This window comes from Nerophis ophidion, linkage group LG11, assembly GCF_033978795.1.
Source record: "Nerophis ophidion isolate RoL-2023_Sa linkage group LG11, RoL_Noph_v1.0, whole genome shotgun sequence".
Lineage (NCBI taxonomy): Eukaryota > Metazoa > Chordata > Actinopteri > Syngnathiformes > Syngnathidae > Nerophis > Nerophis ophidion.
This window is the reverse complement of record NC_084621.1, coordinates 43,336,302-43,363,324: the sequence shown is the minus strand read 5'-3', so window position 1 is coordinate 43,363,324 and position 27,023 is coordinate 43,336,302. Positions and strand designations below refer to the sequence as shown.

The following is a 27,023-nucleotide window of genomic DNA, read 5'->3' as shown; positions in this document are numbered from 1 at the left end:
ACTCGACACTGGCACCTATTTAATAATACCACCTTAACATTTGACGACAAAAAAATTACACAAAGCGACTTGTTTAAACACCTCAGTATTATTTTCGACCCAACTACATGCCCCTAAAGCTGACCAACACGCCTGACTGTAGTCAGCTGGAGGCGTGTCTTAATGAAATTAAACAATGGATGTCCGCTAACTTTTTGCAACTCAACGCCAAAAAAACGGAAATGCTGATTATCGGTCCTGCTAGACACCGACCTTTATTTAATAATACAACTGTAACATTTGACAACCAAACATGTAAACAAGGTGACTCTGTAAAAAATCTGGGTATTATCTTCGACCCAACTCTCTCCTTTGAGCCACACATTAAAAGCGTTACTAAAACGGCCTTTTTTCATCTCCGTAATATCGCTAAAATTTGCTCTATTTTGTCCACTAACAACGCTGAGATCATTATCCATGCGTTTGTTACGTCTCGTCTCGATTACTGTAACATATTGTATTCGGGTCCCCCCATGTCTAGCATTAAAAGATTACAGTTGGTACAAAATGCGGCTGCTAGACTTTTGACAAGAACAAGAAAAGTTTGATCATATTACGCCTATACTGGCTGACCTACACTGGCTTCCTGTGCACTTAAGATGTGACTTTAAGGTTTTACTACTTCCGTATAAAATACTACACGGTCTAGCTCCAGCCTATCTTGCCGATTGTATTGTACCATATGCCCCGGCAAGAAATCTGCGTTCAAAAGACTCTGGTTTATTAGTGATTCCTAAAGCCCCAAAAAAGTCTGCGGGCTATAGAGCGTTTTCCGTTCGGGCTCCAGTACTCTGGAATGCCCTCCCGGTATCAGTTCGAGATGCTACCTCAGTAGAAGCATTTAAGTCTCATCTTAAAACTCATTTGTATACTCTAGCCTTTAAATAGACCTCATTTTTAGACCAGTTAATCTGCCGCTTCTTTTCTTTTTCTCCTCTGTCCCCCCCTCCCTTGTGGAGGGGGTCCGGTCCGATGACCATGGATTAAGTACTGGCTGTCCAGAGTCGGGACCCAGCATGGACCGCTCGCCTGTGTATCGGTTGGGGACATCTCTACGATGCTGATCCGACTCAGCTTGGGATGGTTTCCTGTGGACGGGACTCTCGTTGCTGTCTTGGATCCGCTTGAACTGAACTCTCGCGGCTGTGTTGGAGCCACTATGGATTGAACTTTCACAGTATCATGTTAGACCCGCTCGACATCCATTGCTTTCGGTCTCCTAGGGAGGGGGGGGTTGCCCACATTTGTGGTCCTCTCCAAGGTTCTCATAGTCATCATTGTCACCGACGTCCCACTGGGTGTGAGTTTTCCTTGACCTTATGTGGGTTCTTCCGAGGATGTCGTAGTCGTAGTGGTTTGTGCAGTCCTTTGAGACATTTGTGATTTAGGGCTATATAAATAAACATTGACTGATTGATTGATTGATTTGAGTCACACATTAAGAGTGTTACTAAAACAGCCTTCTTTCATCTCCGTAATATCGCTAACACTCGTCCCATTTTGTCCACCACCGAAGCTGAGACCATTATTTATGCGTACATTACGTCTCGTCTCGATTACTGTAATGTATTATTTTCGGGTCTCCCCATGTCTAGCATTAGAAGATTACAGTTGGTACAAAATGCGGCTGCTCCACTTTTGACAAGAACAAGAAAGTTTGATCATATTTGGCCTATACTGGCTCACCTGGACTGGCTTCCTGTGCACTTAAGATGCGACTTTAAGATTTTACTACTTACGTATAAAATACTAAACGGTCTAGCTCCATTATATCTTGCTGATTGTATTGTACCATATGTCCCGCCCAGAAATCTGCGTTCAAAAAAATCAATTTTACTAGGGATTCCCAGAGCCCCAAAAAATCTGCGGACTTTAGAGCGTTCTCTATTCGGGGTACAGTACTCAGTTAGAGATGCTACCTCAGTAGAAGCATTTAAGTCCCATCTTAAAACTCATTTGTATACTCTAGCCTTTAAATAAACAACTTTTCCGACCAGTTGATCCGCTGTCTCTCTTTTCTGCTCTGCCCCCCTCTCCTGTGTGGAGAGGTTATTAGGTGACCACTGATCAGCCCAGGATGGACCACTCCTGCATGCATCAGTTGGTGACGTCTCTGCGCTACTAACTTGTCTCCATTCTAGATGATCCCCTGCTGACCCCACCATGGACTGGACTTTCACATGAAGTTAGAACCCAGGGTGGACCACTCCTTATACATCAGTCGGTGACGTCTACATGCAAGAGGATCCCCTGATCTCACGTTATTAACTGTATCCACTCGGCATCCATTGCACCGGTCACCCATGGGGGATCCCCACATCTTCGGTCACTTCCAAGCAACGTTCCCTCTAAGGTGCGCGCCTGTGCAATTGCGCACTGCTCACGAGTCCTCTGCCCACGGCAAATCAATGCCGCGCACAAAATCCAATAAAAAAATAAAATAAAGCACTATTCAAAGTAACTGACAACAAGAGGCCACAACAGAGACAACAGTTTTCGTTATCACTGTTCAATTATTGTAACGTCTGTCGAGACGCTTTGAGGAGGACATGAATTCCATCGATCACTTTATTGAGCAAAACTCTTTATAAACACATGACCAAAAACATTGCTAAACAATTTCTATCTAGCAAAGCTGGTCATTTTCTGCCGTACAAAGCAGACCAACACCAACTTTGCCATCTGTCATATCAACGGCAGCCGCGATCGCTATTTCTCACGTGTTCCAACACATGCACATATGGCACTGAGCCAGTGATGCGTTTACAGCCACACCAAAAGTCGGACATTTTCAACACCGCACATTATGTGTCATTCGAGGTCGTTACACTATGAGTTACTAATCAAATATGTGCTCATTCTACTGTCATTTATTAAGAATCTTAATTTATAAATATTAATCATGAAATGCTGTTATTATATTAAATAAATACTAATAAAAATATATATATTTTACAAACGGAAAGTTACAGCAATGTTCACATGATCCAGTGCTTACATCTCATTGTGCAACATGTGAATGTTTTAATGGGAACTAAGTGGGATATCTGAAAGGGGTACACATTATTTCCAAAGCAGGACCCCCACCCAAACACACAATATAGTACACAGCTCATTGAAAAGCAGTATTTGTTGTTCTTGTCATTGTAAATGGGCCAAAACATTTACATTAGATAATGATCACATGGAAGTGACTGCTGTCATTTGATAAGAATAAAAATAAATTTAACTCGTTATTTAGTCAGGTTTGGGACAGGTGTGCTACAGGTGTGGCCTCAATGTGCACAAAATTAGAGGGAACATAGCTTCCAAGATTTCAAGTTGTTCCCATTTATTTGAGTGTTTTCTTGATATTGTTGTGGTTTGTGCAGTCCTTTGAGACATTTGTGATTCATGGCTCCTGTATAAACTTTGATTGATTGATTGAATAATTTCTGAGGCTGAGACAATCAGTGGCCACGATACTGAACAGGGTGCTCTGATTGGTTTGATCTCTTCTAGTGGCCAATACTACTGTAGTATGGATAATTTGTTGTTTACTTATCCATTTTTATGCTTGAAAACGGGCTTCAAAATGTATAAAACATTCAATAAAAATCTGCGATGTGGTAAAGAGGAAATGTTAAAAGCGTGACTTGGGACGACTGTATTCTTTTTCCTGGCTTACGTGAGTAGTGTGTAATAAAACAGGAAGTGAACAAATAAACAAGTGATTGTTTTCTTATAAAGAAGGGGTGGGATTAAATACAATGTGCTTCTTCGTACTCCTTTTCTGACTAATCGTAAATGCTCCAATTTTACCCTTTTTGCATCTTCCAAATAAAGTAAACTCAATCAATCGCTCTTCGGCATCACAGTGACCCACAATAAGTACAAAAAAGTCAAACAAAAAGTATAATAACGGCTCTTTGTAGTAGCTTTTTAATTCTTTTGAGGTAGATTTTTACAGATTGTTTAAGTGTTTTACTCCAAATTATACCTGTTTGATTTTAGAGGTCTAACATGAATTCAAAAGTGTGATATGAAAAGCTGCATAGTGATCAAATCCTCCCTTTTCAACAGCTGCTTTCGTGTTCACGCATGAGATGACATGCATTGATGAAAACCAAGCTAAGAGAGTATACAATTGGTCATCCATCACACGACGTACTGCACTAATGAACAAAAAAACGCAGTGATTTGTGTGTGTGACCTCAAATCCAGCATGTTTGAAAGGTCAATACCCAAAGGGCAGCTTTGCAGATATAATTTCTTATTGATTTACCCTCTAAACTAGCAAATAATAGCAGCAATGGTGGAAAATATTGAGACTGCACCAGTCGAGCATTAACCGAGGAACCTTAGCACTTAAAACAAATATAGCTTTAAGCATGAAGTGATTTATTAAAATATGTTTCATAAATCATACTGGATGTGAATTCTCCCTGCCCACTGGGCGTGAGTTTTCCTTGCCCTTTTGTGGGTTCTTCCGAGGATGTCGTAGTCGTAATGATTTGTGCAGTCCTTTGAGACATTTGTGATTTGGGGCTATATAAATAAACATTGATTGATTGATTGATTGGTTTTTATTTAGACACAAAACAACGCTTTGACACAATATAGATCAGATTTTTTCTATTGTAAAGGATTTTTTCAAATATGCTGAAGCTTTAAAAAAAAGTCTGATTATTCTTCAGTGCATAGAGTCTATGTCTGCCCGATAACAAGCATGGATCTAGTCTTACAACTTTCATAACTAGCTTAATTGTGCAGCATCTTTACGCATTATTGCACATATCGTGACTAAATACAAGCCTGAGTGAGGTGTTTAAAAATTAGCATCATAAAAAACTCAACACTTATACAATCACTCACAAAATTGTTTTTCAATACAAATATTGTCAGAAATGTGGCATTTTTCCACACTTCCCCGACTACTTTTACATGAGGGGAAACATATAGTGGAGGCCCTTCGGGATATTTTCGTTCACTTTTGTCTAAAAGTGCCAAATTTGACACAGGTGTAGCTCAGGGCATACTTAAATGATTTAGCTAGGGTGCTCGCGCCGATGACCTTTGGGGTCGCCACAGCGGCCAATCAAAAATGACCACCGCTTGTAATAGCTTTTGTCTCTAACATTTGAAACGGATGAGCTACAAATGTAAACCTAGTGACTATTTCATGTGTTTTGACACTTAGAAATGTGTTGGAATTCTCATTTAAATTTTTGGGTGTGTCTACACCCCCTAATTTGCATATTTCCAAGGGGTGTTTTGCTATTCTGAAGACATGGGACGTAATTTGGGCATTGTTGTGAGTAAAACCTGGTGCAACATGCTTGATTCATTTCTAATGTTTATATGAAATGATCACATATCACACAATGAATACCAACCACTGGTTTGGGGATGACTTGATAGAAGCTTTTTAGGACTTAATAAGGTGGGGGCAGCACGATCCCCATGCTTTCTAGCCCTTTTAACAAGAGAACTACTGCAGTAGTTTCTGCGGCGTTTGTGGTATTTGGCCTTATTTAATGCAAGTGTTGATGCGATACCCGAACCATCATTCAATGGATCAATTGTGACATTTATACATGAAGGTATAGCATTCGCAATTTCAATGAAATCTCTGAGATCCTTTTCTAGTGACAAAAGTCATTCGCTTTTGGGTGTTTGTAAGGGGTCATCAGACTGTAATTGGCAGAGACAACATAAGTCCCAATTGATGATGCTGCTGCTGCTGCTACTATTAGATGATGTGGAGGCCATATGTTTTGATAATAGCTTCACTGAAAAATGCATTACATGACAAAAAAGTTGGGGGGGCAACACTGACTTTCTCTACTTTTACTAATGTTACAATGAAATATATCGGCAGCTTTACATTATATCTGTGCAATACATTTTGGTAGAAATGGCTATGTTGTTAATATGGAAATTAAAGCGGTCTAATAAATAAATGATCATAAATCTGATCATTCCAGTATGTTTCTGATGCTCAAAAAACCTAAAATAAAGTTTGCAAAAAGTATCAAAAGTTAAGGTACACCTAATTTTCACATCGCCGCCTTCTTGGAACAATGCTAAATATGTGTCCAGACTCACCCAATCATAAAGAAGTTTTTTCCATCATATTTGTAATTGTCAAAAAAACATGAAATAGACACCAAGTTTTGATTTGTAGCTCGTCTGGTTAAAATGTAGAGGCAAAAGCGTGTTAAGATTGCCATATTGGATCAGCCGCTGTGGCAACCCCAAAGGTCACCGGCGCCGGCGCCCTAGCCAAATCATTTAAGTATGCCCTAGACAAAAGTGAATGAACACATCTTAAAATCTCCCTAAGGGCCCCCACTAATAGAAATGTATTCGCTTTAGACTTTGGGAATATCTTGGTTTCATTTACTTTTAAGTTTTTTCAACCCCTTCCTCCCCAAAGCCACTTTTTGAAAGTCACACAAGGTCTCTCCCTCATTTACCTCCTCGCTTGCTGGCTGAGGCTGAAGCGTGCACACTCTTTGTCCAAGATCTTGGCGTGTCCCCAAGGTTAGTTCTTGTGCGGGCCTGTGCACATTCGCCGCTTTGTCAGACTCGCAGAGCGCCTGCGCCCTCTCTTGGCCCTTACTGCGCAGTCCCCTTCGCGCGAGGAAGTGGCCGACATGCGTAGGGTTGATGGAGGGTGGATGAGTGTATGGCGGTGCGGGAAAGCCCACGAGAGAGAGAGGCTGGATCACAGTGTTGCTGACGTTGGATGGCGGGTGGCGTTGGGGCCGGAGGTGCTTGTGGGCTGCAGTTTTGTAAGACAGGTTTTTAACGCAAGCCTGCTTCCTTCTTTCCTTTGACAGATCCCCCAGCGCTGTGGAGAGATGGAATACAAGTTATCGCATAAAAACTCTGTCAGGACTGCCCAAAGTGGGGACTGTGGGCCAAATTTGGTGCATCGAGTTATTTGGTTTGACCCACCACACTGTTGCTTCTCAAATGTAATATTGTAAATATGTATATATTAGCGTACCAATATTTTGGTACCGGTGCTAACTTTTCGATACATTTCTAAATAAAGGGGACATTATTATTGACTTCATTTTAGCAAAAAATGTTAGGGTATATTACATATGTTTTTTTTTATTGCAATTTAGTCCTTAAATAATAACAGTGAACATATAAGACAACTTGTCTTTTAGTAGTAAGTAAACAAACAAAGGCTCCTAATTAGTCTGCTGACTCATGCTATAACATATTGTGTCATTTATCATTCTATTATTTTGTCAAAATTATTGACAAAGTGGTAGAACATTTATTATTAATCTACTTGTTCGTTTACTATTAATATCTGCTTACTTTCTCTTTGAACATGTTCTACATACACCTCTATTAAAATGTAATCATCATTTATTCTTCGGTTGTTTGGATGCTTTACATTAGTTTTGGATGATACTACACATTTGGTTATCAATCCTATACCAAGTAGTTACAGGATCATACATTGGTCATATTTGAAGTCCTCATATGTCCGGGAACATATTTCCTGAGTTTATAAACATACATTTAAAAATAACGAAAGATGTTGTGACGCCAAAAAATATCGAGGTAATCATAGTAGTATCGACTAGATACGCTCTAGTACTTGGTATCATTACAGTGGATGTTAGGTGTGGATCCACCAATGGCGTTTGTTTACATTTTGATGCCGGTGAGCAATACAATATAGAATGGGGCTTCACGGTGGCAGAGGGGTTAGTGTGTCTGCCTCACAATACGAAGGTCCTGCAGTCCTGGGTTCAAATCCAGGCTCGGGTTCTTTCTGTGTGGAGTTTGCATGTTCTCCCCGTGAATGCGTGGGTTCCCTCCGGGTACTCCGGCTTCCTCCCACTTCCAAAGACGTGCACCTGGGGATAGGTTGATTGGCAACACTAAATTGGCCCTAGTGTGTGAATGTGAATGTTGTCTGTCTATCTGTGTTGGCCCTGCGATGAGGTGGCGACTTGTCCAGTGTGTACCCCGCCTTCCGCCCAATTGTAGCTGAGATAGGCGCCAGCGCCCCCCGCCACCCCGAAAATGGATGGATGGATGGATGGAGCTACGGTGTGTAGTGAAACATCTTCAGCTATTTCTCGTCCTGCAGGGATGATATTTGTAAGAAACTTACTTCACTTGTTGCCATGGAGACCGGGATTAGTGATTAAGAAGAAGCTAAAACACTGCCGACTGGGACTGGACGTTAGCCGTTAGTTAGCTAGCCATGTGTTAAAGCAACTCTTCATGAGGGTGTTTCAGTGTTACAACTTCACCTTTATCGTAATTTTTTAAGCCAAAATGGGTCCGTTCTCCCTTTTTGGTCTACACACTGTGTCTGCTCCGTGATTGGGTGCTACCGAACATGTTCGTCTGCTCGTAAACTAGCAATGACGTGACGACGACGGGGGGGTGGTGGACCGGTACTTTTCAGAGGCGGTATAGTACCGAATATGATTCATTAGTATCGTGGTCCTATACTAATACAGGTATACTGTACAACCCTAGTATATATTCATAATGACCTTCTCACGGGGGTTTCTGGATCCGATGTAGCAAAAAATTGGATTGTATCAGCTTGCATTTAAACTTGCCGACATGAGCTCTAATACAAGCATCACGTTTACTTGTGCAAAGATAGACAAGTGGATAACATTTACATTTCCTCCAATAAATACACAATGTTTGTATTTTCTTCTATGTAAGTGCATTTACAAAATGTAAACATTAGGGGTGTAACAATTGATCGATACCTCGATACAACCATTTATATTCATAAATTTCAAGTATATCGAACCGTGCTATGCAAGTTTGCCTTTCAAGGGGCAAGTATCGATCCAGGATCGTTTAGAAAAAGAATCCAATGATTTTTTTGGTACTACAAAAAGGAAAACATTGGATTTAAGAATGGCAGACTTCATATGAAGTTTAGCACTTGAAATAATAGGGATTTTAAACGTTAAGTCTATGTTTACCCTCTGTGGTGTCCTCGAAACAAAAATAGCCATCTGTGATGGTCGAGAAAGGTCATAACGAGGTGTAATATCTGTGATATTGATTGATTGAAACTTTTATTAGTAGATTGCACAGTACAGTACATATTCCGTAAAATCGACCACTAAACTGTAACACCCGAATAAGTTTAACTTGTTTAAGTCGGGGTCCACGTTAATCAATTCATGGTAATTTATGACATGTGTGTCTATCTTTAAAAGATGCTGCTGTTGTGTGTGATGTGTGCGAGTGCGGCAGACTAGTGAAAGGACTGTAGTCCGCGAGTATGTGGGTGTGTCTGTGTTCAGTGTTTAAACGTGAGTTGCGGCCAACAGCAGGCGCAGCTCTCGTTTATATTTATGTTTGGACTCCTTGAGTTTGTTACCGCTTGTTAAGAAAGCGTCTGAGAGTGCATCGCATTTCAATATCATAACTGTTAACTTCAGCACGATTGCAAAAGCCACGATAAATACACAATGATAAAGCCGCAACACAACTTTATACCACAGAAAACACAGCGGTGCAAGTTACCGACTTTATACCAACTCCCAGAAAACAAGAAGTTATTTTATGAGTATCAAATAATACAAAAGATGAATCAAGGAGGCTACGGAAGTGAGGGACCAACACCATCAACAAGGATAAGGAGACATACATGCTTCTGCACACCTGGAACGCTGTTCGTCACCGGCGAGACAGGGCAGAGAATAGATACTGAATGACTGAGTCAAGGAACTTTATTTAGAGGGTAATTCTACCATTAAAATGTTGGTTACTGTACTTGTATTGAAAGATGCTTGAATGTTTTAAGTGTGAGAAGAAAATGTTTCTTTATGCTTATTCAACCTAAAGTTTTGGTTGCCCTTTATTCAAATAGGATGTGAATGCATTGGCCATTAATTGTTGTTTACTTGCTTCTTTGTATCCATCATTCATTTAGACATAATTCTCTTACAAGAAATAACAGGAATATAGGAAACTTCACCTGCAGTGTTCAGTATCCACTAATTATTTCACAGTCACACTGCTTGAATTGGTTTGCGAATAAATTATATCTACAGAATTGGATCGACAACCACAAATATCAAATGGAATCGTTGTTACAATTAATCATTACACACATAGTAAACATATGGTAGGCTACTAAATGTTTGCAGTTACACAGAAGCTAAGCACACAAGCTCGACAGTGTGTCCTTAATTGAACAATATTGCAGTCTAAAACACATTTGTAAATGTTTAAGTGTAAAATATTTCTAGTTGCATATTACTAACACATCGAAAGTCTCCAGCGCAGAAGCGTAATATAAAGTATCAAGTAACAAATGTGTGTGCATCATTGAACTTATTGCGTTATGAACTTAATTACCACCCAGTTCAAAGAGTCCATTCCAGACATTTACAAATACATAAGTTAGCGTTTCCCATACCTACTTTTGTTCTCTGTTTGACTGACTTCACTTGATTAAACCTTTCTAACATCCCAAACTACAAAATAACAAAATGATATATGCTGATGTCGGATTGGCCAATATTCAAGTCTCCAAAATTGGTATCGTATCGGATGTAAAGCGCTATAGCGCTATTTATAGTGGCGCCGTGATCACTTCCGTCTGTCCCTATGTTTACGAGTGGTCAGCTGCTTCATTGCTTCCTCACTCCCTGTAAGTTTATTGTAGATCATAAATCATGCCTCTCACTTGAAAAGTAAATGGCTGCTCTGATGGCAATTTAGTACCTGGAACTAGCGAGAATGACACGAAAAGCGCTTGTCCCCCAATATATTTGTGGCAGCATGAGACAAAGTTATGTTTAAATTTCACTTAACTGTAGTTAGTTCAGGGACTTTTGATTCATGTTTCAAACTGTTTTTTAAAAGCCAGAGCGGCTTAACCCCTTATTAATGATAAAATAATTATTTTATTGCAATAATATGTTTATTATGATCAAATAGAGACAATCCTACAATACATGAATCAGCTGATGGCTTAAGTAAAGTAAAACTTAACATATTTATAATCATATTTAAGAAAATAATGACAAGTTGTATGATTATTAGAAACTCATTCATTTATATTATTATTTGTAGCCACTATTTTGTAAAAAAAACAAAACGGAAAAAAAAAAACACGTTAAAAAATAAATAAATAAAAGACCACTAAATAAATTAGGGGGGTTTGATAATATTTTAGGGAGATTTTAGCCACCTTAAAAAGCCCAAATGACGGCAATGGATCGTACGCTTGATGAAAAACATTATTGATAAAACTAAGACTTAAACATCTAAATATCGTCTGCTTTCTAATCATGGAATGTGCCATCTGCTATGCTTCCGTGTTATCACAAGAACGCCGGATACAATAATGGACCGATGTATATATGCAAGAAAACACTGGTTTACAATCGCATCATCGAGATTTATCAGTTCAATCTTTAAAAAGTCAATGTTGTCTATGTTTACAAAACAATATTGCCTTTCTCCCGACTTACTCCAAATGATCCCTTTAGAATTTGCACCATTAGTGCCGTTCTTCCCGATTGTGACGTCAGCAAATATCTCCATGTATGGTAGAAATTTACCAAGTCCGTCATTGTAGTCCCATGCTGTAGTCCAGTGGTTCTCAACCTTTTTTCAGTGATGTACCCCCTGTGAAATTGTTTTTAATTCAAGTACCCCCTAATCAGAGCAAAGCATTTTTGGATGAAAAAAAGAGATGAAGAATTAAAATACAGCACTATGTCATCAGTTTCGGATTTATGAAATTGTGTAACAGTGCAAAATATTGCTAATCTGTAGTGGTCTTTCTTGAACTATTTGGAAAAAAATATATAAAAATAACTAAAAACTTGTTGAAAAATAAACGAGTGATTCAATTATAAATAAAGATTTCTACACATAGAAGTAATCAACTTAAAGTGCCCTCTTTGGGGATTGTAATAAAGATCCATTTGGATTCATGAACTTAATTCTAAACATTTCTTCACAAAAAAAGAAATATTTAAAATCAATATTTATGGAACATGTCCACTAAAAATCTAGCTGTCAACACTGAATATTGCATTGTTGCATTTCTTTTCACAGTTTATGAACTTACATTCATATTTTGTTGAAGTATTATTTAATAAATATATTCATAAAGTATTTTTGAATTGTTGCTATTTTTAGAATATTTTTAGAAAATCTCACGTACCCCTTGGCATACCTTCAAGGACCCTCAGGGGTACGCGTACCCCCATTACAGAACCACTGCTGTAGTCAATAAGTGCCTTCTTTTCTTCTATCTTATGGTGGGGCAGACTGACTCGTTGATGCACATGCATCCTCCGCTGTTGCCATTTTTTGAGACAAAGTAGCTTGTAGTTCTAACTTATGTCTGTCACTCCATATGGAAGCAATAAAATGACAACATGGCTGAGGGAGAAGACGATGTTGAGGTGGAGCCATGTAAATAAAAGCCCCCAAAAAACGGCGCACGTTTAAGAGACGGTCAGAAAGCGGCTTTAAAATGGTCTGTAAAACATAATCTAAGCAACATTTTGACCAAAGAACCACCATTACATGTTATGTAGACCACTTTACAAAGAAAATATATCATAATGTGACCCCTTTAAGTTGATAATTCATTTTTTAGTGCATGTAAACTGAGTGGGTATGTGGGGTCGGTGTTGTTAGGTTGAGGAGGAGGTGGGTGCCCTGTAGCAGTCGAGTAATAATAATAATGATAAGTATTATGTAAGACCAAAATGTGGCCACAGACAAAATCTTGTTTAAGATATGCTGTGGAACCTCTTCTAAGTCATAAAACAACAGCGAAACAGACACTCAGCATATGGTTTGAGACATCAACATGTGTTTTGCTTTTCCTTTGGCTTTTTAGCGACATTCACTCCTTGAGGCTAAGTTCTTTGAAGCAGTGTTTTTCAACCTTTTTTGAGCTAAAGGAACATTTTTTCATTGAAAAAATCCAGAGGCACACCACTAGCAGAAATCAATAAAATGTGAAACTCAGTTGACAGTAAAAAGTCGTTGTCGCAATTGTTGGATATGACTTTAAACCATAACCAAGCATGCATCACTCCAGCTCTTGTCTGAAAGTAGGTGTACTGTCACGGCCTGTCACATCACGCTGTGACTTATTTTGAGTTGTTTACCGTTTTCATGTGTGTAGTGTTTTAGTGCTTGTCTTGTGCTCCTATTTTGGTGGCTTTTCCTGTTTTGATGGTGTTTTCCTGGAGCAGTTTCATGTCTTCCTTAAACGCTATTTCCCACACTTGCTTTGTTTTAGCAATCAAGACTATCTAAGATGTTTCTATCTTTCTTTGTGGGGACATTGATGAATGTCATGTCATGTTCGGATGTACTTTGTGGTCCACAGTAAGTCTTTCCTGTCCTCCAGTATTCTGTTTTTGTTTACTTTGTAGCCAGTTAGGTTTTAGTTTCGTTCTGCATAGCCTTCCCAAAGCTTCAATGCCTTTTCCTAGTGGCACTCACCTTTTTTTAATCTTTGGTTTAAGCATTAGATATGACGACAGACCCTTGTCGTCTCACACAACGTGTTCCGGATATCTACAAAACAATTACCTAAAGCTGCCACCTACTGATATGGAAGAGTATAACACGGTTACTCTGCCGAGCTCTAGACAGCACAGACACTCAACAATTGCACATTATGTGTGGAATTATAATTACTGGTTGGCAAAAAATATTTTTAACCCAAATAGGTGAAATTACATAATGTCCTACGGCACACCAGACTGTATCTCACGGCACACTCGTGTGCCGCGGCACAGTGATTGAAAAACACTGTGTGTGTGTGGGGGGGGGGGGGGGGGTGATCCACGCGTCCCTGTGGGCAGTGATGTGCGGAAGCCGGCCAAGAAGCAGCTGCAGGTGAGTGGACAACCCAGCTGGAACAGATTGTCTAATCACCTGTCTCTTGTGTTTAAAGCAGCGCGAGGAGCCCGGGAGGAGAGACGAGCCAGGGGAGACGGAGAAGGGAGGACCTTAAGATTGAGAAACTGTAAAATTACAAATAAAAAGAGTGTCTATCCTGATAAAAAGGCTGCTTATTCCTAAACACTGAGAACCTAGAGCACGAGACATGGTACAGTGGCACCCAACATGGGGCTCAAATCCACGACCCTGAGATTAAGAGTCTCATGCTCTACCGACTGAGCTAGCCGGGCAGGTGTGCTGGAAGTGCGGGCAGCCTGGTCACGTCCTGTGGGAGTGCCCACTGATGGAAGTGGGCCAACACCCTACCCCGATACGGGAGAGGCGTACTGCGTCCCGGTAAGGGTACAAGGGAGTACATACCGGGCTATGGTGGATTCAGGCTGTAGACAGTCCATGATCCACCAGAACCTGGTTCAACTCTGGGCTTTGAGGCAGGTGACACGGGCAAAAATTAGGTGTGTTCATGGGGATGTGCACAAGTACCCGATGGGGCCAGTGGAAATTTGGTATAATGGGCAAAAGCATAACGTCAAAGTTGCTGTAAGTGCGAACCTTACGCCCCCCATACTTTTTGGCACGGATTTGCCAGGATTTAATAGTTTAGTGACACATTGCGCGGGGGTGCGTTCACGGACTATAGGATAGGAGAGTGTCCACGCCGTTTTCAGTGGCGACGCGGGTGCATCCGAAGGGGCGGGGGGGAACCGGCGGGGACTTCGCGGGAGGCCCCCCCGGGAACCCGGTGGGCTCCCATGGAGGATTTCCCCCACGAACAGTCTCGGGATGAAACTTTGCGCACGGCCTGGGACCAGGTGAGTTACATTGACAGTCAACCGGTGCGCCCGGGAGCGGCACGGGTATTCCCCTATTTTTTGATTATTAGGGATAGGTTATATTGAGTGAGCCTTGACACTCAAACAGGCGAGGAAACCACCCAGTTGTTGGTGCCAAAATGCCGCCGGGAAATGGTTTTCCAGGCGGCACATTACAACCCGATGGCTGGACATATGGGGAATGAGAAAACACATCTGGTCATGGCATCCGGGCAGACGTGCGTCGCTGGTGTGCTGCCAGCTGGCTGGGTTCAACTCTATTTGTTTACAAACATTGGACACGATCGCTCATTTCAAGTGCCGCCGCTCTAAAGCCACGCCTCAGCCCTGGTTGAATGACGTCACTCGTGCAGCCAGGCACAGATGTAGGAGAGCAAAAAGAGAAGATGGAAAAAGGACAGGCTGCATGTGTCCTTTGCCATTTTTAGAGAAAGCCTGCTTTCCTTTCAGATGACTGTAAAAGCAGGGATGAATATATATCTATCTCAGATTATATCTTCTAACTGTAACAACCCCAGAGTTCTGTTCAAAACTATTAACACTGTCATTGATGCTCCCAAAACTGTTGGTTTTGATGCTTCTTTTGAATTCTGTGAAAATTTTCTCAATTTTTTCACTGACAAAATTGCGTCAACTAGAGCCGGTTTATCCCAGCCTTCATATGACCCTTCTGTTCCTCTGCATTTCTCTTCTGTTTTCCATCAGTTTGAGCCGGTGTCCTTTTCTTTTTTAAATGACACAGTTATTCATATGAAGCCCTCTGGTTCTCCTGCAGATACCCTCCCACCTCGCCTGTTTAAGGAGGTACTTGCTACTATTGGATCAAGTGTCCTTAACATTATCAATAGTAACCTCTCTTCTGGAATTTAAACATGCAGTGGTACGACCTCTACTTAAAAAAACAAGCCGCGACCCCTCTCTCCTCTCTAACCTTAGACCTAGCTCTAATCTTCCATACATTTCCAAAATATTAGAGAAGGTTGTCTACAGTCAGTTGTTGCCCTTTTTAGAGGATAATGGTATCACTGAGCTGTTCTAGTCCGGTTTTAAAGCCCTCCACAGCACAGTGTCAGCGCTTCTAAAAGTTTTTAGCAATATCCTCCTGTCAACTGATTCTGGCAAATATGTCGTCCTGGTGCTTTTAGATCTGTCTGCTGTGTTCGACACCGTCGACCACGCCACCTTAATCACTCGTCTTGAGAACTGTGTGGGTATTAAGGGCGCCGCCCTCAACTGGTTCTGGTCGTACCTAGTCGACAGGAGTTTCTGTGTAAAAATAGACAGTTTTATGTCTTCCACAGCTCCTCTACCACACGGGGTCCCCCCAGGGCTCAATCCTTGCCCCAATCCTATTTGCGCTTTACTTTCTCCCCCTTGGTTCTAATTTTAGGAAGTATGGTATTGCATTTCATTTTTATGCCGATGATTGCCGGATCTATTTTCCCGTGGCACAAAATAACACAGTTCAACGTCTCATTGACTGCCTGCACGACATCAAAGCCTGGCTTTCAGCTAACTTCCTGAGTCTAAATGAAGACAAAACAGAAGTTATGTTGTTCGGTCCAAGTCGCTCTCCCTCCCCCAACGTTGACCTCAGCACTCTGACCCCGTATCTCAGGGACTGTGTTACAAACCTGGGGGTAAAGTTCGACTCAGATTTTAAATTAGAAAAACAAATCAGCAGCGTCGTTCAAAAAAGCTTTTATCAATTACGCCAAATAGCGAAAGTGAAACCGCTTCTGTCAGGACATGATCTCGAGAAATTAATTCACGCTTTTATCTTGAATCGTTTAGACTACTGCAATGCCCTGTATGTAGGCATTAGCCAGGCCTCCCTCGCCCGCCTGCAGCTCGTGAAAAACTCTGCTGCTCGTCTGCTAACACAGACCCGCAGACGTGAGCACATGATCCCTATATTAGCGTCCCTTCACTGGCTCCCTGTGCGTTATCGAATCAATTTTAAACTCCTTCTATTTGCTTTTAAATGTCTAAACAACTTTGCGCCAACATGTCTCTCCGACCGCCTTCAGCCTTACTGCCCCACTCAATCCCTAAGATCAGCCGATCAGCTGCTACTGACGGTCCCTGACACAAGGCTGAAGCTTAGAGGTCGACAGAGCTTTCGCTGCTGCTGCTCCCAAGCTCTGGAACGACTTACCTCTGAGTGTTAGACAATCTTCCTCTCTTCCTGTTTTTAAATCTCTCTTAAAAACATACTTTTATTCCTTGGCTTTTAACACTAAGTGATAGCCATCCTGCAATGGCGCCCCATTATACACCTGCTGTGAACCTGTTTTTATGTTTTATTTATTTATTTTTTATCATGTTCTGTTTGTGTTGTGTTGTTTGCTCGGTCCTCGTATCATCTTTTAACCTGTCAATTGTACAGCACTTTGGCTACCCTTGTGGTAAATTTTAAATGTGCTTTATAAATAAAAATGATTTGATTTGGTGAATCCAGCGGCCACCCCGAAGGCACCCTTGCGCCCATTGCCGCTCATGGAGGTCCCCTTCGAAAGAATTGGGATGGACCTCATCGGACCATTTCACCCGTGTGCACGGGGATATCGCTTTGCGCTAGTCCTGGTGGATTATGCAACATGCTATCCCCAAGCAGTGACTCTGCGCTCCATCTCTGCAAACAGCGTGGCGCAAGCTCTGTTTCAGGTCATCTCCCGAGTCGGAATCCCGAAAGAGATTCTGACTGACCAAGGCACGTCCTTTATGTCACGCACGATAAAGGAACTTTACAGATTATTAGGAATTAAAGCGATCCGCACCAGCGTGTACCACCCACAAACTGACGGGCTGGTGGAGCAGCTAAATAAGACGCTGAAAACCATGATTCGAAAGTTCACGCACGAGGACAGACCAAATTGGGATAAATGGCTGCATCCCCTCATGTTTGCGATGCGGGAGGTACCCCAGGCCTCGTCAGGTTTTGCGCCATTTGAGTTATTGTACGGCAGAAGGCCGCGCGGGGTGCTGGACGTAATTAAAGAAAGCTGGGAGGAAGGTCCAAGCACCAGCAAAAATTAAATTCAGTACTTCCTAGACATGCGAGCAAAACTCCACACGGTGGGGCACCTGTCACGTGAGAATTTGCTCCGCGCCCAGGAACGTCAACAACGCGCGTATAACAGGAGGACCCAGCTATGGAAATTTTCACCGGGAGAAAAAGTACTTGTATTACTCCCAAAATCTAGCTCAAAATTACTCGCCAAGTGGCAAGGGCCCTTTGAGGTCACACGGCATGTGGGGGATTTGGATTACGAGGTTCGACGCTTGGACCGAGGTGGAGACACATAAATCTACCATCTGAACCTGCTAAAAGCATGGAAGGAGGCAGAGCCTGCTTCCATGGTAACGCTGGTGGATGAACAGGTGGAGATCGGGCCCGAGATCCCACGCTTGGCCCCGCCCTCCCCCCTTCCCTGTGACAATCTGCTCACGTAAGCGCAGAAAGCGGATGTTGCAGAGCTGCAGCAACGCTTCTCTGATGTGTTGTCCCCTCGGCCCGGGTGCACGAACCTCATCCAGCATTCTATTGAGACTAGTCCGGGAGTTACGGTGCGGTCTCGTCCATACAGGCTTACCGAACACAAACGCAAAATAGTTCGGGAGGAATTAAAATCCATGCTGGAATTGGGGGTAATAGAAAAATCCCACAGTGCGTGGTGCAGTCCCATTGTTCTGGTAGGGAAGAAGGATGGGTCTGTGTGCTTCTGTGTGGATTACCGCAAGGTCAATGAGGTGTCACGTTTTGACGCATACCCCATGCCTCGGGTCGACGAGCTCCTGGATCGGCTGGGCACTGCTCGTTTTTTTACGACACTGCATTTAACCAAGGGCTACTGGCAGATTCCCTTATCCCCAGAGTCCAGGGAAAAAACTGCCTTCTCCACTCCAGAAGGTTTATACCAGTTTGTGACACTTCCGTTAGGCTTGTTTGGTGCGCCTGCCACGTTCCAGCGCCTCATGGATCGGGTGCTGCGCCCTCATGCGGCATATGCAGCTGCCTACCTGGATGATGTCATCTTCCAGAGTGGCAGATGGGAGGAGCACATGCGGCGTGTGGGGGCAGTGCTCGAGTCACTGAGGCGGGAGGGACTCACCACCAACCCGGCAAAGTGGGCAGTTGGCCGGAGGGAAGTACAGTATTTGGGGTACCACTTGGGGGGGGGGGGGGTCAGGTTCGACCGCAGGTGGACAAGACGGCGGAAATCGCCGAAAGACAAAAAAAGAGGTGAGGCAGTTTTTGGGACTGGCGGGCTACTACCGCCGGTCCATTCTCCAGTTCGCGGACCTGACCAGCCCACTGACTGACCTCACCCGAAAGGGTGCCTCAGCACTGGTCCAGTGGACGGAGCAGTGCCAGCAGGTGTTTATGAAGGTTAAGAGAGCTCTCTGTGAGGAGCCGGTTCTGCACATGCCTAATTTTGATATTCCCTTCTGTCTGCAGGCGGACGCATCGGGCAGGGGACTGGGGGGGCGGTACTGTCCCAGAGGGTGGGGGTCGTCGACCGCCCCGTATTGTACATCAGCCGAAAGCTCTCGGACCAGAAGGCGAGGTACAGCACGGTGGAGAGGGAGTGTCTCGCCATCCGGTGGGCGGTTGGGGCCCTCCGTTACTACCTGCTGGGGCACGCCTTCAGCCTCTGCTTGGACCACAAACCCCTCCAGTGGCTCCACCGCATGAAGGATGCCAATGCGCGGATCACCCGGTGGTACCTCGCGTTGCAGCCCTACAACTTCCGGGTGGTCCACCGGCCGGGGGCGCAGATGGCAGTGGCCAACTTCCTCTCGCGGCCCTCCACGGTGTGGGGGGTGGAGTTGGGGCGGCCGGACGGCGGCCCGGCCAAGGACTGGCGGTGGAGGCATGTGGGGGGGCGTGGTCCACGAGTCTCTGTGGGCAAAGCATGTGCGGAAGCCGGCTACAAATCAGCTGCAGGTGAGTGGACAACTCAGCTGGAACAGGTTGTCTAATCACCTGTCTCTTGTGTTTAAAGCAGCGTGAGGAGCCCGGGAGGAGAGACGAGCCAGGGGAGACGGAGAAGGGAGGACCTTAAGATTGAGAAACTGTAAAATTACAGATAAAAAGATTGTTTATCCTGATAAAAAGGCTGCTTATTCCCGAACACTGAGAACCCAGAGCACGAGACGTGTTACACACTGCTTTTGAGGCTTTACTTTTACAAACATCATGAATTGTCCTAAACCACTATTCGACCTCAGAAGTTCCACTACTGTGCAGTACAAAAGATAGCTAGCTAAATGTATTCTATTGCGTTCCTCACCATAAACGCTTTCATCTTTACTGTCATCCCGCTGGCTGCCTCTCTGCTCCAGCGCTTGCTTCACTGAGTCTAAGAGGCCAAACATCTCACACAGGGAATTTAGTATGATGGCATCTGCAAAACAAACATTCACCACTCATTGTTTGGTACTATTTTTTATCAATATGTTCACAAGGTTCACAGGAAAAACAATTATATTTAGCTGCGGTGCTTCCCTATGAACATGTACTTGAACCATATTGTAATGAAAGCAAATCAATTTTCTGTCAAAGCTCAATGATTTCTTGTTTTTTTATACCCGTTTCCTGCAACTCTGTCTCGGTGCGAACCTCAAGTCCCTTCAGAGTAGCCAATAACTGTGTCTGGAGACCGGCGAGGACACCCCCCATCAGTCCGCACTCTGCCACACCCTTCCACAGGCTCAATATGGCATCTAAACACCAACAAACACAGGGAAAAAAAAGTCATATTATTTGAAAGAAAAAAACTATGACAATGTAAAATGTATCCTAATTCGTTTTGTGGCGTAGGTCAGTAAACAGCAATAAATACAAAACACATGTCTGAATAAAAAATGCACACTAAATCTAGGGAGGAAGTCTCCTATGACAAAACTATATAGGGAAGGAGGGAGGTGGAGAGGGAGAGAAAGAGAGAGTGCAGCAGTGGCAGAGATGGAAGATAAATCAGCGGTAAAATCAAGGTCAAGTCAAGTTTATTCACGGAGGAAACGATATGCTGAGAGCCAAAGTGCTTCAGATTTTAAAAAAGGATAAGACAAACAGTACTGGGATATTAGAAAGGAATAAGTTCCATAGTGACACTTCATTAGGTACACCTGCCAATACAAGAGATGTGTCAAGGATCAATAATGATGAGGTTGTTTTATTATGTTTATTAGTTTGGTTGTAGTTTGAAGCGATACAGCCCAAATATAGTAAAATGTTAAATTATGGCAGATTATTTTTGTTTTCAGGAATCCAAGTATCCATCCATCCATTTTCTACCGCTTGTCCCTTCCGGGGTCACGGGGGTGCTAGAGCCTATTTCAGCAGCATTTGGGCGGTATTCGCCACCTCATCGTAGGGCCAACACAGAGACAGACAAGGTTCACATTCACATTTCCAAGTAAGTTGTTTGTGTGTGTATATATATATATATATATATATATATATATATATATATATGTATACACATATATCTATCTTTATATATACACACAAATCTATATATACACATACATATATAAATAAACATACACACACACATACATACATACACATCTACATATATACATACACACATACATATTTATATACATACACACACATATATAAATATATATATATATATATATATATATATATATATATATATATATACACACACACATATATATATATATATATATATATATATATATATATATATATATATATATATATATATATATATACGCGAGGTGGAGAAGTTCCGGCTGGATATAGTGGGACTCACTTCGACGCAAAGCAAGGGCTCTGGAACTACTTCTCTTGAAAGGGGATGGACTCTCTTCCACTCTGGCGTTGCCCGCAGAGAGAGGCGACGGGCTGGGGTAGCAATTCTTGTTGCGTCCCGGCTCAAAGCCTGCACGTTGGTGTTCAACCCAGTGGACGAGAGGGTAGCCTCCCTCCGCCTTCCGGCGGGGGGACGGGTACGGTATGGTGCGGATGGTGTTCTGCTGACCTCGACTGCGGATGTTGTGGATCGGTGGAGGGAATACTTCGAAGACCTCCTCAATCCCACCAACACGTCTTCTTATGAGGAAGCAGTGCCTGGGGTATCTGTAGTGGGCTCTCCTAATTCTCGGTGGCAAGGCCCCGGGGGGGGATGAGACCCACACGGAGTTCCTTAAGGCTCTGGATACTGTGGGGCTGTCTTGGTTGACAAGACTCTGAAAAATCGCGTGGAGATCAGGGGCGGTACCTCTGAATTGGCAGACTGGGGTGGTAGTTCCTCTCTTTAAGAAGGGGAACCAGAGGGTGTGTTCCAACTATCGTGGGGTTACACTCCTCAGCCTTCCCGGTAAAGTTTATTCAGGTGTACTGGAGAGGAGGCTACGACGGCTAGTCGAACCTCGGATTCAGAAGGAACAGTGTAGTTTTTGTTCTGGTCGTGGAACTGTGGACCAGCATTATACTCTCGGCAGGGTCCTTGAGGGTGCATGGGAGTTTGCCCAACTAGTCTACATGTGCTTTGTGGACTTGGAGAAGGCATTCGACCGTGTCCCTCGGGAAGTCCTGTGGGAGTGCCAGATAGTACGGGGTATCGGACTGTCTGATTCTGGCAGTCCGCTCCATATACGATCAGTATCAGAGCTTGGTTCGCATTGCCGGCAGTAAGTCGGACACGTTTCCAGTAAGGGTTTGACTCTGCCAAGGCTGTCCTTTGTCACCGACTCTGTTCATAACTTTTATGGACAGAATTTCTAGGCGCAGTCAAGGTTTTGAGGGGATCCGGTTTGGTGGTTTCAGGATTAAGTCTCTGCTTTTTACAGATGATGTGGTCCTGATGGCTTTATCTGGCCAGGATCTTCAGCTCTCACTGGATCGGTTCGCAGCCGAGTGTACAGCAATTGGGATGACAATCAGCACCACCAAGTCCGAGTCCATTGTTCTCGCCCAGAAAAGGGTGGAGTGCCATCTCCTGGTTGGGTAGGAGACCCTGCCCCAAGTGGAGGAGTTCAAGTACCTAGGAGTCTTGTTCACCAGTGAGGGAAGAGTGGATCGTGATATCGACAGGCGGTGTGGCGTCTTCAGTAATGCGGATGCTGTATCGATTGGTTGTGGTGAAGAAGGAGCTGAGCCGAAGGCAAAGCTATCAATTTACCGGTCGATCTACGTTCCCATCCTCACCTATGGTATTGAGCTTTGGGTTATGACTGAAAGAACAAGATCACGGGTACAAGCGGCTGAAGTGAGTTTCCTCCGCCGGGTAGCAGGGCTTTCCCTTAGAGATAGGATAAGAAGTTCTGCAATCCGGGGAAAGCTCAAAGTAAAGCCGCTGCTCCTCCACATGGAGAGGAGCCAGATGAGGTGGTTCGGGCATCTAGGGAGGTACTTAGGGCACGTCCAACCGATAGGAGGCCACGGGGAAGACGCAGGACACGTTGGGAAGACTATGTCTCCCGGCTGGCCTGGGAATGCCTCGGGATCCCTGGGAGGAGCTGGACGAAGTGGCTGGGGAGAGGAAAGTCTGGGCTTCCCTGCTTAGGCTACTGCCCCTGCGACGCGACCTCGGCTAAGCGGACGAAGATGGATGGTATATATACAGAGTATATATATGTATATATATATATATATATATATGTATATGCGATGAGGTGGCGACTTGTCCAGGGTGTAACCCGACTTCCGCCTGATTGTAGCTGAGATAGGCACTAGCGCCCCCCGTGACCCCAAAGGGAATAAGCGGTAGGAAATTGATGGACGGATATATATATATATAAAAAACTGCTGTGTGTTTTTTTTCTTGTTTGTTCTTTAAATTTTATTTATTTATTTTTATTTTTAATTTTTTTGTTCAACAATCTGTGATTGCTGGGAGAGGCGGCCCATTTTCACTTTAAAACAAAACTTTGTATAAAAAGGTAACTTGTTGGTATTGCAGTGACAAACGTTTTTATCATCAGCGCACATCAAGTTTAAAATATCATCTTAAAGCAAAACACGTACTCGAGGATGGCACTGATAGTGTTGGCAATCCTCTTGACCACTTTGTTTGTAAACAGCTACTAGCGACAAATCCAGCGACTTTTCCCGGGGAAATTGCACTTTTTGTGTCTTGGAGACTTTTTTTGTGCCTAGGAGGCTTTGCTCGCGCTGATAGCTACACACATGCTAGCACAAATGCAAGCCACATCCGCAACAGGCAGAGAAGAATGCTACAATGGCAAAGTTTAATGATTCAATGTTGTCAACAAAAGTAGCACAGTTAAGTTCGACATATGCCTCTGCTAAACGGACAGCCACTGTATGTAGGACATCTAACACCTGTGAAGACCAACTCCTGCAAGAAGATGTTATTCATATCACCACAGCTGATCCGTCTTACTTTAAAGAGGCACAATTACATAGAGGATAAACCAACTGTACTACACAAACAAAATCATCAACTTGCAACTGCAGACTAAATGTGGATTTATTTTGCTAGAGAACATTGTACATCTGTAAGTAATCACAACAAGCTGGGGTCACATTGTACCAAAAAAAGATTATCACTTTCATCTGAAAAGGTAAACAAACGTGTTCGTTACACAAACTGTTCAAACTAAAGAGTAAATGCTAAGTTAAGTTGTTTATGAGTGTGTTTACTACATTATGGATTAGTAACTGTAATTTGTTTGCAAGATTATTGCAAACTCCAAATACTTTCAAACTATGCAGTTAATTTTTACAGTTCTTACTTCCCCCTCATTTTAAACAAATCAATGACTTGGAGTTCAGTAAAACATTTAAAAAACGTTCTTGTTTGACATTCTGACTACCAAATCGCATTTGTACCCCCCCCAAAGTTAGGGGTATTTTCTTCAGCAAATTTGCAGGCAAATAATAACGCGTGATTAATCATAATTAATCACAGGTTTAGAGTGAGATTATATATATATATATATATATATATATATATATATATATATATATATATATATATATACATATACATATATATATATACATACATATACATATATATACATATATACACACACACACATACACACACACACACACACACACACACACACATACACTCATACACACAGGCAAATAACTTAAATAAACACAAAAACAAATTTTTAGAAAACCTATTCTATTAAATGTGGAATATTGTTGCAAATCAAATGAAGTTTCTATGTTTTGGTATTGAAAGCTATTTATGTATTTAGTTTTCAAACAGAATAAAGAGGCTAGTCCACAATAACTAAAACAGTTGCTCTCAAAGCCTTCTTATAGTCAGTGACTCGCTTTGGAAATAATAAGAAAAACGGCCCAAAAAAATATTTTGTAACAAGAACAAGAAAGAAAAAGATATCACTTAAGTATTGTTTATATTCTGATACCACTACTAAGTATCGATCGTATCGGAATTCGGATCGATCACTCCTACTTAACATTGAATGTTTGGCGGCTAGCTTCTTGTGTCGTCCTGCTCGGTGTGTGTGTGTGTGTGTGTGTGTGTGTGTGTGTGTGTGTGTGTGTGTGTGTGTGTGTGTGTTTGTGTGTGTAGCATGCTTAAGCCTTCCTTTTCCTCTGGTCCCCCGGTAATAATAAAACTTGGAATAAACCTATATTGATTTGCACCCAAGTGGTGAGGATTAGTATTTTAGAAGCCTCTTCAAGACGATGCGCTGCTTGCGGCCTGCTCTCAAATTACAGCCTGTGTTCTGGCAATTCTTGGAATGTTTTGCATGAGTGTAACACGAAATCCAGAAATTAGTTTTGCACAAACTAAAAATTATATTTGTTGATGATCATTATTGCACAATTTGCTATAAAAAACATATTGAAGGGAAAAATGCTTGTTGCATCTCCCTGATACTATGTATTTGTGCAATATGCTATTTTTACAGATAAACCAGCCGGGGTATTGATGCTATGTATTTGTGCAAGTCGCTATTTTTACAGATAAGACGACCGGGGGTGCAGCAACATGTTCACTTGCAATGAGTCATGGCCTTTTCTAAACTATTAAACACTACCTTCTGTGGGGCACACAAGAATAGCTTGGAATGTACTGCCACATATGCAGCGTCAACACTGTTGAATGTTTCATTTGTTTAACAGCTTTTGTGAGACGAGCTGAACTTTTTTCTTCAGACGTATCTCATATAGACGCTGTATATATCTGCATGACAAATTCAGAGCATTGCATTGATCATTTGTTTCCTCCCAGTAGAGGATACAAATATACATTTCTGAACCAGCACTGTATGGAAATAGGGCTTTAATGCATAGGTAAAGCCGCGGCTGCTCACCAGACAACAGTGTAGTCGCCATTATTTCACCGGACAACCAATTTTACATCGCATCTCAACTCAATGTTTCGTATCTTACCAGGTGTATCGGTCCTCATCCTCTTTGCATGTCCATTGGCTGTGGTGATGTTTGCCGTTTTCCACTCTCCTCCAAACTTATCCTCCAAAGACTCCTCGATGTCAGTTGAATCATGTACAACATCTCCTGAAATGAAACAGGGAGAATGTGCAACAATGGGGCGGCATAGCTCGGTTGGTAGAGCGGCCGTGCCAGCAACTTGAGGGTTGCAGGTTCAATTCCCGCTTCCGCCATCCTAGTCACTGTCGTTGTGTCCTTGGGCAAGACACTTTACCCACCTGCTCCCAGTGCCACCCACACTGGTTTAAATGTAACTTAGATATTGGGTTTCACTATGTAAAGCGCTTTGAGTCACTAGAGAAAAGCGCTATATAAATATAATTCACTTCACACTTCACTACTGGAACTGATTATTTGATTTGTTTAATTAGAAACTTGGGAAAAACCTACAGCGTTGAACACATCTGTTATAACAGGACAGGTTAACCACAGGAAAGGAAGAGAACAGGGATCTCCTTTATTTACATCTCTGATGACAGTCAGGAGACATATTTTATCCGAGAGTAGACTGTGGGCTGCAAGGCTGCTGCAGCAGAGTGGAGATTGGTGTGTATAATTCTGCAGCACATAGTCAAGGCACAGCATCAAGGATAAGCTAAGATTGGAATGTTTTTTTGATTTTTTTTAGCTATGTTACAATTTTGCCAAGATGAATACCTAAGCAACCAACAATTTGGTATCGACTTGGCACCCATGTACAGTAATTACGGATGTAACAATATAAACATGTTATTATTTATTATCGTGGCATAAATAAT

The 27,023-nt window shown here is 42.5% G+C and overlaps 1 protein-coding gene across 2 annotated transcripts in view; it reads right to left on the bottom strand.

Annotated features, from left to right (window-relative positions):
* Window positions 1-4,585: 4,585 nt before the first annotated feature.
* The window catches only part of LOC133562153 (glucocorticoid modulatory element-binding protein 1-like), a 46,139-nt gene continuing 23,701 nt past the window's right edge, over window positions 4,586-27,023 (bottom strand). For both annotated transcript variants that reach the window (XM_061916072.1, XM_061916073.1), the window contains exons 7-10: window positions 26,206-26,331; window positions 20,412-20,546; window positions 20,114-20,227; window positions 4,586-6,874 (exon numbers count right to left, since the gene is read on the bottom strand). In XM_061916072.1, coding sequence (XP_061772056.1) covers window positions 6,417-6,874; window positions 20,114-20,227; window positions 20,412-20,546; window positions 26,206-26,331 — 833 coding nt within the window. In that variant the 3' untranslated portion in view covers window positions 4,586-6,416. The remainder of the gene's footprint in view (window positions 6,875-20,113; window positions 20,228-20,411; window positions 20,547-26,205; window positions 26,332-27,023) is intronic.